Source organism: Dendrobates tinctorius, unplaced genomic scaffold (genome assembly GCF_039654945.1).
Source record: "Dendrobates tinctorius isolate UK_male_01 unplaced genomic scaffold, ASM3965494v1 ptg000019l, whole genome shotgun sequence".
Lineage (NCBI taxonomy): Eukaryota > Metazoa > Chordata > Amphibia > Anura > Dendrobatidae > Dendrobates > Dendrobates tinctorius.
The window spans coordinates 34,794,010-34,806,627 of record NW_027361687.1 but is presented as its reverse complement, the minus strand read 5'-3'; the positions used below and the strand labels follow the sequence as shown (position 1 = coordinate 34,806,627).

The 12,618-nt window shown below is 54.4% G+C and overlaps 2 protein-coding genes across 3 annotated transcripts; both read right to left on the bottom strand.

The window, feature by feature from the left end:
* Positions 1-4,026: 4,026 nt before the first annotated feature.
* On the bottom strand, positions 4,027-7,187 carry UFC1 (ubiquitin-fold modifier conjugating enzyme 1). 2 transcript variants are annotated; one of them, XM_073566890.1, is made up of 6 exons: positions 6,949-7,187; positions 5,152-5,219; positions 5,006-5,069; positions 4,741-4,934; positions 4,580-4,670; positions 4,027-4,405 (listed from the first exon to the last, which is right to left on the bottom strand). In XM_073566890.1, exons 1-6 carry the CDS (start codon positions 7,069-7,071, stop codon positions 4,334-4,336), a joined length of 612 nt encoding a protein of 203 aa, XP_073422991.1. In that variant the 5' UTR covers positions 7,072-7,187; the 3' UTR covers positions 4,027-4,333. The 2 variants fall into 2 exon arrangements, with proteins under 2 accessions (XP_073422991.1, XP_073422992.1); XM_073566891.1 differs by having other exon boundaries at positions 4,858-4,934; positions 6,949-7,182.
* A 1,677-nt stretch (positions 7,188-8,864) lies between these two features.
* On the bottom strand, positions 8,865-10,532 carry APOA2 (apolipoprotein A2). Its single transcript, XM_073566889.1, has 4 exons — positions 10,459-10,532; positions 10,102-10,174; positions 9,155-9,290; positions 8,865-9,075 (listed from the first exon to the last, which is right to left on the bottom strand). Exons 2-4 carry the CDS (start codon positions 10,151-10,153, stop codon positions 8,970-8,972), a joined length of 294 nt encoding a protein of 97 aa, XP_073422990.1. The 5' UTR covers positions 10,154-10,174; positions 10,459-10,532; the 3' UTR covers positions 8,865-8,969.
* Between the last annotated feature and the right edge of the window lie 2,086 nt (positions 10,533-12,618).

Sequence of the window (12,618 nt, the reverse complement as noted above, 5' to 3'; positions counted from 1 at the left end):
ACCCAGCCACACAGCGGGCACAGCCCCCGGCCACACAGCAGCTGCAGTACCCAGCCACACAGCGGGCACAGCCCCCGGCCACTCAGCAGCTGCAGTACCCAGCCACACAGCAGGCACAGCCCCCGGCCACACAGCAGCTGCAGTACCCAGGCACACAGCGGGCACAGCCCCCGGCCACACAGCAGCTGCAGTACCCAGGCACACAGCGGGCACAGCCCCTGGCCACACAGCAGCTGCAGTACCCAGCCACACCACGGGCACAGCCCCTGGCCACACAGCAGCTGCAGTACCCAGCCACACCACGGGCACAGCCCCTGGCCACACAGCAGCTGCAGTACCCAGCCACACAGCGGGCACAGCCCCTGGCCACTCAGCAGCTGCAGTACCCAGCCACACAGCGGGCACAGCCCCTGGCCACACAGCAGCTGCAGTACCCAGCCACACAGCGGGCACAGCCCCTGGCCACACAGCAGCTGCAGTACCCAGCCACACAGCGGGCACAGCCCCTGGCCACACAGCAGCTGCAGTACCCAGCCACACAGCGGGCACAGCCCCTGGCCACTCAGCAGCTGCAGTACCCAGCCACACAGCGGGCACAGCCCCTGGCCACTCAGCAGCTGCAGTACCCAGCCACACAGCGGGCACAGCCCCTGGCCACTCAGCAGCTGCAGTACCCAGCCACACAGCGGGCACAGCCCCTGGCCACTCAGCAGCTGCAGTACCCAGCCACACAGCGGGCACAGCCCCTGGCCACTCAGCAGCTGCAGTACCCAGCCACACAGCGGGCACAGCCCCTGGCCACTCAGCAGCTGCAGTACCCAGCCACACAGCGGGCACAGCCCCTGGCCACACAGCAGCTGCAGTACCCAGCCACACAGCGGGCACAGCCCCTGGCCACACAGCAGCTGCAGTACCCAGGCACACAGCGGGCACAGCCCCTGGCCACTCAGCAGCTGCAGTACCCAGTCACACAGCGGGCACAGCCCCTGGCCACTCAGCAGCTGCAGTACCCAGCCACACAGCGGGCACAGCCCCTGGCCACACAGCAGCTGCAGTACCCAGGCACACAGCGGGCAAAGCCCCTGGCCACACAGCAGCTGCAGTACCCAGGCACACAGCGGGCACAGCCCCTGGCCACACAGCAGCTGCAGTACCCAGGCACACAGCGGGCACAGCCCCTGGCCACACAGCAGCTGCAGTACCCAGGCACACAGCGGGCACAGCCCCTGGCCACACAGCAGCTGCAGTACCCAGGCACACAGCGGGCACAGCCCCTGGCCACACAGCGGGCAAAGCCCCTGGCCACACAGCGGGCAAAGCCCCTGGCCACACAGCAGCCCCCCGGAAACATAGCAATCGCAGCCCCCAGGCACTCAGCGGGCACAGCCCCTGGCCACTCAGCAGCCCCCGGAAACATAGCAGTCGCAGCCCCTGGGCACACAGCAGCCCCCGGGCCACACAGCAGACCCCCGGAAACACAGCAGTCGCAGCCCCTGGCCACAAAGCAGTCCCCGGCCACACAGCAGCTGCAGCCCCCAGGCACACAGCGGGCACACAGCAGCTGCAGCCCCCAGGCACACAGCAGCTGCAGCCCCCAGGCACACAGCGGGCACAGCCCCTGGAAACATAGCAGTCGCAGCCTCCGGGCACACAGCAGCCCCTGGGCACACAGCAGCTCCCGGCCACACAGCAGACCCCCGGAAATACAGCAGTCGCAGCCTCTGGGCACACTGCAGCCCCCGGCCACACAGCCGGTGCAGTACCCAGGCACACAGCAGGCACAGCCCCTGGCCACAAAGCAGTCCCCAGCCACACAGCAGCTGCAGCCCCCAGGTACACAGCGGGCACAGCCCCCGGGCACACAGCAGCTGCAGCCCCCGGGCACACAGCAGCTGCAGCCCCCGGGCACACAGCAGCTGCAGCCCCCGGGCACACAGCAGCTGCAGCCCCCGGGCACACAGCAGCTGCAGCCCCCGGGCACACAGCAGCTGCAGCCCCCGGGCACACAGCAGCTGCAGCCCCCGGGCACACAGCAGCTGCAGCCCCAGGGCACACAGCAGCTGCAGCCCCAGGGCACACAGCAGCTGCAGCCCCAGGGCACACAGCAGCTGCAGCCCCCGGGCACACAGCGGGCACAGCCCCTGGAAACATAGCAGTCGCAGCCTCCGGGCACACAGCAGCTCCCGGCCACACAGCAGACCCCCGGAAATACAGCAGTCGCAGCCTCTGGGCACACTGCAGCCCCCGGCCACACAGCAGGTGCAGTACCCAGGCACACAGCAGGCACAGCCCCTGGCCACAAAGCAGTCCCCAGCCACACAGCAGCTGCAGCCCCCAGGTACACAGCGGGCACAGTCCCCGGAAACATAGCAGTTGCAGCCTCCGGGAACACTGCAGCTGCAGCCCCCAGGCACACAGCGGACACAGCCCCTGGCCACACAGCAGACACAGCCCCCGGCCACACAGCAGCTGCAGTACCCAGGCACACAGCGGGCACAGCCCCCGGCCACACGGCAGGCCCCCGGAAACACAGCAGTCGTAGCCTCTGGGCACACAGCAGCTGCAGCCCCCAGGCACACAGCGGGCACAGCCCCTGGCCACACAGCAGCTGCAGTACCCAGGCACACAGCAGGCACAGCCCCTGGCCACACAGCAGCCCCCGGAAACATAGCAGTCGCAGCCTCCGGGCACACAGCAGACCCCCGGAAACACAGCAGTCGCAGCCTCCGGGCACACTGCAGCCCCCAGCCACACAGCAGCTGCAGTACCCAGGCACACAGCAGGCACAGCCCCTGGCCACAAAGCAGTCGCAGCCCCCAGGCACACAGCGGGCACAGCCCCTGGCCACAAAGCAGTCGCAGCCTCCGGGCACACAGCAGCTGCAGTACCCAGCCACACAGCAGTCGCAGCCTCCGGGCACACAGCAGGCCCCCGGCCACACAGCAGCTGCAGTACCCAGGCACACAGCAGGCACAGCCCCTGGCCACAAAGCAGTCCCCGGCCACACAGCAGCTGCAGCCCCCAGGCACACAGCGGGCACAGCCCCTGGCCACAGCAGCCCCCCCGGCCACACAGCAGTCGCAGCCTCCGGGCACACAGCAGCCCCCGGCCACACAGCAGCTGCAGTACCCAGGCACACATCAGGCACAGCCCCTGGCCACAAAGCAGTCCCCAGCCACACAGCAGCTGCAGCCCCCAGGTACACAGCGGGCACAGCCCCCGGAAACATAGCAATCGCAGCCTCCGGGAACACTGCAGCTGCAACCCCCAGGCACACAGCGGACACAGCCCCTGGCCACACAGCAGGCCCTCGGAAACATAGCAGTCACAGCCCCTGGCCACACAGCAGCTGCAGTACCCAGGCACACAGCGGTCGCAGCCTCCGGGCACACAGCAGCTGCAGCCCCCAGGCACACAGCGGGCACAGCCCCTGGCCACACAGCAGCTGCAGTACCCGGGCACACAGCAGGCACAGCCCCTGGCCACACCGGGCACAGCCCCCGGCCACACAGCAGCTCCTGACCACGCACCAGACCCCCGGAAAAACAGCAGTCGCAGCCTCCGGGCACACTGCAGCCCCCGGCCACACAGCAGCTGCAGTACCCAGGCACACAGCAGGCACAGCCCCTGGCCACAAAGCAGCTGCAGCCCCCAGGCACACAGCGGGCACAGCCCCTGGCCACACAGCAGTCGCAGCCTCTGGGCACACAGCAGGCCCCCGGCCACACAGCAGCTGCAGTACCCAGGCACACAGCAGGCACAGTCCCTGGCCACAAAGCAGTCCCCGGCCACACAGCAGCTGCAGCCCCCAGGCACACAGCGGGCGCAGCCCCTGGCCACACAGCAGCCCCCGGCCACACAGCAGCTGCAGCCCCCAGGCACACAGCGGGCACAGCCCCATGCCACACAGCAGGCCCCCGGAAACACAGCAGTCGCAGCCTCTGGGCACACTGCAGCCCCCGGCCACACTGCAGGCACAGCCTCTATACATTCCATCCATTTTAAAATTTCCAACATGCAATAACATTGAGGTGGACATTTCTGCTGTTTATTACAATAGAAATAATGAAGATGGAAACCGACGTCACAGGGTGAACAGTTCACAAAGGCGATGGAGATTCGTCCGTCCCTGGAGGGGAAAGGGAGAAGGGGGCGACGGAGGAGGGAAGAGGATGTGAACGAGGCTTGGCGGGGCGACAACTGGGGCTTAGCTATCACTGGCGGGGGCAACAACAGCTCTCTGGTCACTGGCGGGTGGAGCGAGGGGACGACGGGCCCCATGGTCACCGGTGAACACAACCACCATCCTTCCGTTTTTATGCCATGGTAGAAATCAGTCGTCTTTGTGTCGGACGAGTCCTTTACTGATCAGATCGGGAATCTCCACCGCCAGCCACGGCCCGAGCTACGAGACGTAAAAGAAGAGCGAGAATGACATTTTTTAAACTTTTATTTTGAAAAGAAGGTCCCACAAAGTGAAAAAGCGTGGCCATTCCCGAGCTCCGCCGACATGACGGCACGGCAGGCGACAATCACCGACCGGTGAACACTCACCAGCTTACAGGATTAATGTACTCACCCCCAGGGCGATGAGATGCGCCAGCCCAAATTTCGGGACGTTCCGCGCCCACAGAGGCTTGAAGTGCTCCGTCAGACAGATCTTACCTCCTCTGCATGAAAAAAAAACAAATGAGCGGTCTGTGAGACATGGCTGGGGGGCATGGTCTGGCCCCTACTTACACAGTGTGGGTCGTGCCCCCGTGGTCCAGGCTTTTGCCCCGGGCCTGTATCCTCACAGACATACTCATTAATCCCTTCTGCACCAGTCCCCATATGGCGATGTCTTCTCTTTCGTACCTGTACATTTTTGCCGTCTTCCCGTCTAGTTCTGGAATGGCGATTTCCGGCGCTGTGGCGGGGTATGTGACCGGGATCTGTGGGGGGAGATCACTTCATTATCGCGCCGCAGCCCTCCTATTAATATAAAAGTTCTAATAAAACTCACATCAAACTCCACATCAAACTCGTACTTGAGCAGCTCGTGAATGTACCAGCACTTCCCAAACCACCTGAAAGAGACAGGCGCCATTACCATGTGCACGGCAAGTGCAGGCAGCCAGGGGGCGATGTGGGGATTTACTCAAATCTTACCTGGTGCCTTCCTTATTGGACTCCAGGCGCAACCAGTCATTGTCGGCCTTCTTGTTATTCTCCACGTACTGAGGGGAGAAGAAGAAATGAGACGTTTAGAGAAGGCCAGCACTAGGGACAGTACAGAGGGACGCAGTATTCAGGGGGGAATGGAGCAGACCTTTGCCACAGGCAGCTCGGGAGGGGGGAGCGAAGGGGTGGACCTTAGTGCCAGGGGAAGCTCAGGTCAGGAGGGCAGACCTCAATTCCAGGGGCTGGGGGGAAGGGGCAAACCTCAGTGCCAGTGGCAGCTCAGGTGAGGGAAGAGGCGGTCCTCAGTGCCAGGAGCTGCGCAAGGGAAGCAAACCTCAGGGGCAGCGTGGGGAAGGGGTGGACCTCAGTGCCAGGGGGAGCTCAGGTTAGGAGGGCGGACCTCAATGCCAGGGGCTGGGGGGGGGGAAGGGGCAAACCTCAGTGCCAGTGGCAGCTCAGGTGAGGGAAGAGGCGGTCCTCAGTGCCAGGAGCTGCGCAAGGGAAGCAAACCTCAGGGGCAGCGTGGGGAAGGGGGGGGGGGCACAGTGCCAGGGGCACCTCAGGTTTGGGGTGCGGAACCCAGTGCCAGGGGCTGGGGGGGAAGGGGCAGGCCTCAATGGGAGGGGGAATGGCCTGGACCTCAGTACCGGGGGGGGACAAGGAGTGGACCTCCGTGCCAGGGAATGGCAGACCTTAGTGAAGGTTGCAGCACGGGGGGGTGGACCTTAGTGACAGCACAGGGAGGGGAAAACCTCGGTGCCAGAAGCAGGGGGAAAAGGCAGCTTAGGGGAGGTGGTCCTTAGTGCTAGGAGCTGTGCAAAGGGGGCAGACCTCAGGGGCAGCGGAACACAGGGGCGGGGGAAAGGAAGGAAATGGACAGTACTCAGTGCCATGGGGCAGCTTGGGGGGGGCAGACATCAGTGCCAGAGGAAGGGAGAGGGCGTGGGCCTCAGTGCCAGGGGGGGAATGGTAGACCTCGGCGATAGGGGCAGGGCGGGTGGACAGACCTCAGAGCCAGGGGCAGTGGACCTCCATACCAGGGGCAGACCCCAGTGCCAAAGGAGAGGGGAAAGGAGCAGACCTCAGTGCCAAGGGTAGTTCACGGGGGTAAAGGAGAGTCCTCAGTGCAGGAGGGGAGCAGACTTCAGGCGTGAGGGAAAGGGGCAGACCTCCGTGCAAGGGTAGTGGTGGGGGTGGGGGTGGGGCAGAACTCAGTGCCAGGGGCAGTGTGGGAAAGGGGAAAACTTAAGTGCATGGGAGGGTGAGACCTTGGTGGCAGGGGATGTGCAGTTGGGGGGTGCGGCAGGGGAGAGGGGCAGACATCAGTGCCAAAGGGTAGTTCAGGGGTGGGTGGGTGGGCAGGGACCTCAGTGCCAGGGGGCAGCGCACGGGACTGTTGGACCTCAGGGGCAGCCAAAAGGTGCAGGGGACCTCAGGGGCAGGGGGGGAGGCAGTGCAGGGAAGGGCAGACCTTAGTGCCGGAGGCGGACCTCGGGGGCGAGGACCTCGGTGCTGGAGGCAGCGTGGTGGTGGTGGGGGACCTCGGTGCCAGGGGCGGACATCAATGCAAGAAGCAGTATGGTGGGTACAGTGGTCAGTGAAGGAAGTGGTGTTGGGGTAGAACATCACTGCAGGGTCAGTATGGAGGCAGGTGGAGTTATGGGGGTAGAGTGGACAGTATGGACATATAAAGCTGCAGCTGTCATGGTGACAGCTGATTAGACATCCGGAATCTTTCTCATGTACCACACGTTCCCGGGGGCGCTTTATCACGACTCCACTTACCTTAATTAGCGCCTGGTATTCCTCCTTCAGCCGCTGCACCCACAGCTCCTTATCCCTGGGACTGGCATGTGTCTTCAGTAGAGGGATCTCTGATACGACCCGGCGAGTCGCCTCGTCTACCATGTTGGAAAAGAAAAGGGAATCCCGGAAGTGGACGGCTGCGTCATGCCAGTATTACACCGGGGCAGTCATCTTGGTCTCTGGCAGGACGCAATGTGCATGCTATGCGCTCCCCCTGGTGGTAGAGAACCGACTGTGCAGCCTTATGGCTATACTACAGGGCAGTCAACACAACAAAGGATTCTGGGAAGGTTGCATTTAGCATTTTCGCATTTATGTTTTTTTCTTCTCTTTCATTGCATTTTTGAGCATGTGCAGCGACAAAAAAAGACAACTCCAGAGGTCCTTATTTCAGTTGTACCCCATGGGTTCTTTAATTTTATACACTTTATATTTTGATAAACTGGAGTTTTATGGACACGGTGATACTAAATATGGGGGGAATCAAAGATTTATTTAGTTTTTAACAAACTAGCACCTTGCGCTCGTCTGATTGGCCATCCTGTATACTGCAACATATAGCGATATGGAGGCTCCACATGATGGCGGGAAAAGGCCTGAATCCTGCTCATATAGGTACCATACACATGGTCAGGTTTTAGATACATCGGTTAGGGCTGCTCTGATAAGGGTATACCTTGGCGTTGGTAGAGCTGCTTAGTATACATTTTTTGCAAAAAACGTATCAACCAAATACGCTGTTTTGTGATCATCTTTTTACTAGCTGTTTACTGTTACTTTTTTACAGCAGAGTATTTTTATACGTTTGTTTTACTGTGTTTTTTTGTGTTTCAGGCTTCCTACAGACTTGTTCGCTGTGTGCATGGCCCATGTGTTTGTGTCTATGATGGCGGGCTTCGTAGTAGGAGCAGCAAGATGACCACAACAGGACATGGTGGCTCAGCCGGGAACCAGTGACCACCAGTTTAGCAACCTTCACATAGTAAAGCATATGTACGATCTTGTTTGCCAAAGCGACCTATCACAACGCAGCTTTCATCCTTCAAGACCAGAATACAAAATGAAAGCTGGGCTGTGATTGGTCAAAACAGGTTTCCCTTCATAGTGCTCAAGGGAACAGAAGAATTAAGCCCCTCCCCTTCTTTATTTAGTCATGTGACCTCATTCTGCTCTACTGATAAGTGGGAAGACTCACAGGGCGCCAGTGCCCCTAAAATTATCAGCACTTATATCAGTGCTGGAGTGTTATAGGCCGCTATTAGTCACCTGTGGAGGTATTGATAACATATCAGAAGAGATTCACTGCGCTTACAATAATCAGGGTGTGGTGACCAATATTGGTTGAAAAGAGCCAAGTTCAGTGTAGGGCTTCCATAGAAATAAATGTGCCACGACGGTAAGTTAAACGGGAGGACGCTCCCCAAACTCTGGTCATCCTGCAGAAATCTTAACTTGGCAGCAGTTTTCAAACCTGGCTATAGAAGTAAGTGCATACACTTGTTTATCACTGGCACATTTATTTATTACATTGCGCTTCCCTGTTTTCACCCAATATTGGTCAACACACCCTAATTATTGTAAGCACAGTGAATCTCTTCTGGTTTGTTTTCTGACGCCCTAGCAGGACTTGCACAGAGCCTGCGTCTTTCACTTGCAGCTACAAACTTCACTTAACCCAGGAGCTACAGTGTGTATATTTATATGTTTTTTACTATCTTTTTGGTATTTATAACATGTTAGGACTGTACCCGGCACATGTAGACTCTAGGTGTCGTGTCCCTTTAAGAGCGATTCAGACCACATAAATCAGCTCAGTTTTGGATAATTTCTCCTATAAGGGATTTTTTAATTATTATTTTGTGAACGACTCATAAGTAAGGTGCTGATACCGGTGCTAGAACAGTCAAAAGCTTTAATACATCACAAAAGACACAGCCATATAGTATCAAAAGAGGAGAGGAAGGGGGCTCCAGGGACCGCGAGCCAAGGGAGGGGGGCACTCAAGAAGCCGCCAATTTCTTCCCAGCATCGACGAGCTTGGCGAAAATCTTCTCAAACTCATCCTTGAGTGGGTCTGTCTGGGATCTGGTTTGCTCATAGAATTGCCTGGGAGGAAAAGACAAGATGACATCACTATCACTGGAGCATTGCCCTCAGTGCATAGCCCCCATGAAACTTTACATACTCGGCCTGAGCCTTGATCTCTCCGTTCTGGACCTTCTGAGCCACTTCGTGTACGCTGGATTTGAGGGTTTCGAACCAGGACTGAAGAAGCTCACTGACCTGCTGGGCACTGGCGACTTCTCTCTTTACTACGCCAGCTGCAAAAGACAATGGAAAACATTACATCTAACTGCCAGTAGGTGGTGCTGTGTAAGAAAAAATAATGCTTAGGGTAAGTTCACACAGGACTTTTTTGCTGCTTTTTTTCTGCAGCAAAACCTGATCATCTTGGCAGGAAAGAAGCTGCGGCAAAAACGCAGGTTTAGGTGCGTTTTGTTTTTTTGTCTCTTTGTCCATGCTAATATCCATGACCTTTTCTGCAGCAAAAAAGCTGCAAATAATGACACCTGAGTTTTTGCAACACCCATTCAAGTCAATGGGTGAAAAACGCCGCAAAAACGCTGAAAGAAGTGACATGTTCTATGTCCAAAAAACACAAAATACCAATGTGTACGCATGAGATTTCTGAAATCTCATAGCCTTTGCTGGTAATGGGAAAAAGCAGCTGAAAAATAGCGTAAAAAAAAAGCGCAGCAAAAAAGTCCTGTGTGAACTTACCCTTAAAGTGGGATTATTTTTTATTTTTTTTTACCATATATGGGTGGCTGAAATGTCAACACTACATATGAGGAGCTGAAATTCTGACGGGTGCTAGCAGATGGCACAGCGTAAATCTACATTGTTAATGCTATGACAAAATGGCGGCACACATATCAGTAGATTTTTTATCCTTAAAGTCGGATTTAATTCTTTAAAATTAATTTTTTTTTAAGAAGTGTAGGTGGTCGAGGCGACAGACATCGCATGTACTACAGATAGGCGGGCCAAACCGGGCGTGATTATTATCACTCCAAAAAAAAAAATAATTAAAGAAAATGAGGGTATAATCAGCGCGCCTAATCATCTTACCCTCCAGGCTTCCGATGGCGAGGATGAGCACGGCCAAGGCCAAGACTTTCATGACTGCGGGGTTTCTTTGCTCCTGCGATATCACATATATTATAAGAGAACACAACATAATAAAAAAAAAACTTAAAACATTTTCTATTTATTTTTATGTGGGTACTTAGTTCATATTTATGTGTCCCCTCCATTGTAAGATTCTTTTAGTATCAACTGCTCCCTATAAATACATAAAAACTACCCTGAAAGAATAAAAGGAAACTATAATAAATAAATTAAAAACTAATAAAATTATTTGTATTATTTAAAAAAATGAAAAAAAATGTCTTCTCAGGATCAGTCCTTGGACTGAGGGGAACATACCTGTGAGACCGATCAGAAGGTAATCCTCGTTCTCGAGAATGATGCTCGGCTCTTTCTCCTGCCCCCTTATATACAGGGGGTGACACCGCGTGGCCCTGCCACGCTCTCATCCCATTGGTCGACGCTTGCTGACAGGTTTATTACCTTCCAAAGGTCTCTGTCCCGCAGAGTTGGCTCCTTTTATCTCTGTATGGTTTTGCTGACTTTTTGTTGTCTCATGTCCATGTTAGGACTCAAAAGGAAAGGATTTTTATTTTCCGGATTTTATTTATTTTAACATGGAAAAATAATGCTAGTTTTTAATATAAATGTGGAAATATTTCTCATATGATTATATTTTTATACTTTGATGTGACATTTTTATGTGATTTTACCCAAGTGAATGCCAATGCTGCCTGTCACTAAAGCAAGTCTCTGTCCAGGCAGAGCGTCCATGGTGTAGGCCTCATGGTGTCCATATCGACCAGTCACAGCGAAACTCTCAATTTCCTAGAGATGATTCAGAAATGAAAGTTGAGTTCTGATTGGTTGCTATGGGTAACAGGGTCTGTGCAGTTAGACTACAATTATGAGTCTAATGGAGACTCAGTCATGGTTAGACTGGCCTGGACCTGCGCACCTCTAACACGCGAGGACAATGGAAGCGTTGATGAGAGAGTTAATCTGCTCTGCCCTTTGCTTCGTAATATCTAGGAAGGGATAACGTCGATAAAACCTTTACTGCCCGTGTGTTCTGCAGCCTTACACATACACGTGCCAAAACTCTCCTCAGGTCACATAAAGATGCTGATATAACCTGGGTATCTGTATGTAATTATATACAGTTGTTTTTAGAAAGTATTCCTTTTTCCACATTTTTTCATGTTACACCCACAAATAAAGTAAAATTTATATTAATGAAATGTTATGTGATACCAACACAATGTAGCAAGCATTTGTGAAGTGTAAAGGAAATGATACAGGGTTTTTGACATATAAAAACATTCCCATTCACTCTGACCAGCTTCCCTGCCCCTGCTGAATAAAAGTTACCCCACAGCATGATGCTGCCACCACCATTTGTGACAGTGGGGATGGTGTTTTCAGGGTGATGTGAAGTGTTACTTTTCCACCTCTCATGGCGTTCTGCATTTAGCCCAAAAAGGTCTACTTTGGTCTCCTCTGACCAGAGCCCCTTCTTCCACATGCTCACTGTGTTCCCATACATGGGACTTCTCATCGCTTGTTTAAAAAAAATGGCATCTTCTTGCCACTCTTCCATAAAAAAAACATTTGTGGAGTATACGACTTAGAATCATAGAATCATAGAATCGTAGAGTTGGAAGGGACCTCCTGGGCCATCTGGTCCAACCCCCTGCTCAAAGCAGGATTCGCTAAATCATCCCAGTCAGATGTCTGTCCAGCCTCTGTTTGAAGACTTCCATTGAAGGAGAACTCACCACTTCTCGTGGCAGCCTGTTCCACTCATTGATCACTCTAACTGTCAAAAAGTTTTTTCTAATATCTAATCTGTGTCTCTTCCCATTCAGTTTCATCCCATTGCTTCTAGTCTTTCCTTGTGCAAATGAGAATAAAGTTGATCCTTCTACAATGTGACAGCCCTTTAGATATTTGTAGACAGCTATTAAGTCTCCTCTCAGTCTTCTCTGTTGCAAACTAAACATTCCCAAATCCTGCAACCTTTCCTCATAAGACAGGGTTTGCAGACCGGTCACCATTCTGGTCGCTCTTTTCTGAACTTGCTCCAGTTTGTTGATGTCTTTTTTAAAATGTGGTGCCCAAAACTGGACACAATATTCCAGATGAGGTCTGACCAAAGAGGAGTAGAGGGAAATAATGACTTCACGTGATCTAGACTGTATGCTTCTGTTAATACATCCTAGAATTGCATTTGCCTTTTTTGCTGCTGCATCACACTGTTGACTCATATTCAGTCTGTGATCTATTAGTATACCCAAGTCTTTTTCACATGTGCTGTCACTTAGCCCTATTCCTCCCATTCTATATATGCTTTTTTCATTTTTATTGCCCAGATGTAGTACTTTGCATTTCTCCCTGTTAAAAACCATTCTGTTAGTTGCTGCCCACTTCTCCAGTTTATTTAAATCTTTTTGAATCCTCTCTCTCTCTTCTCTAGTATTAGCTATCCCTCCTAGCTTT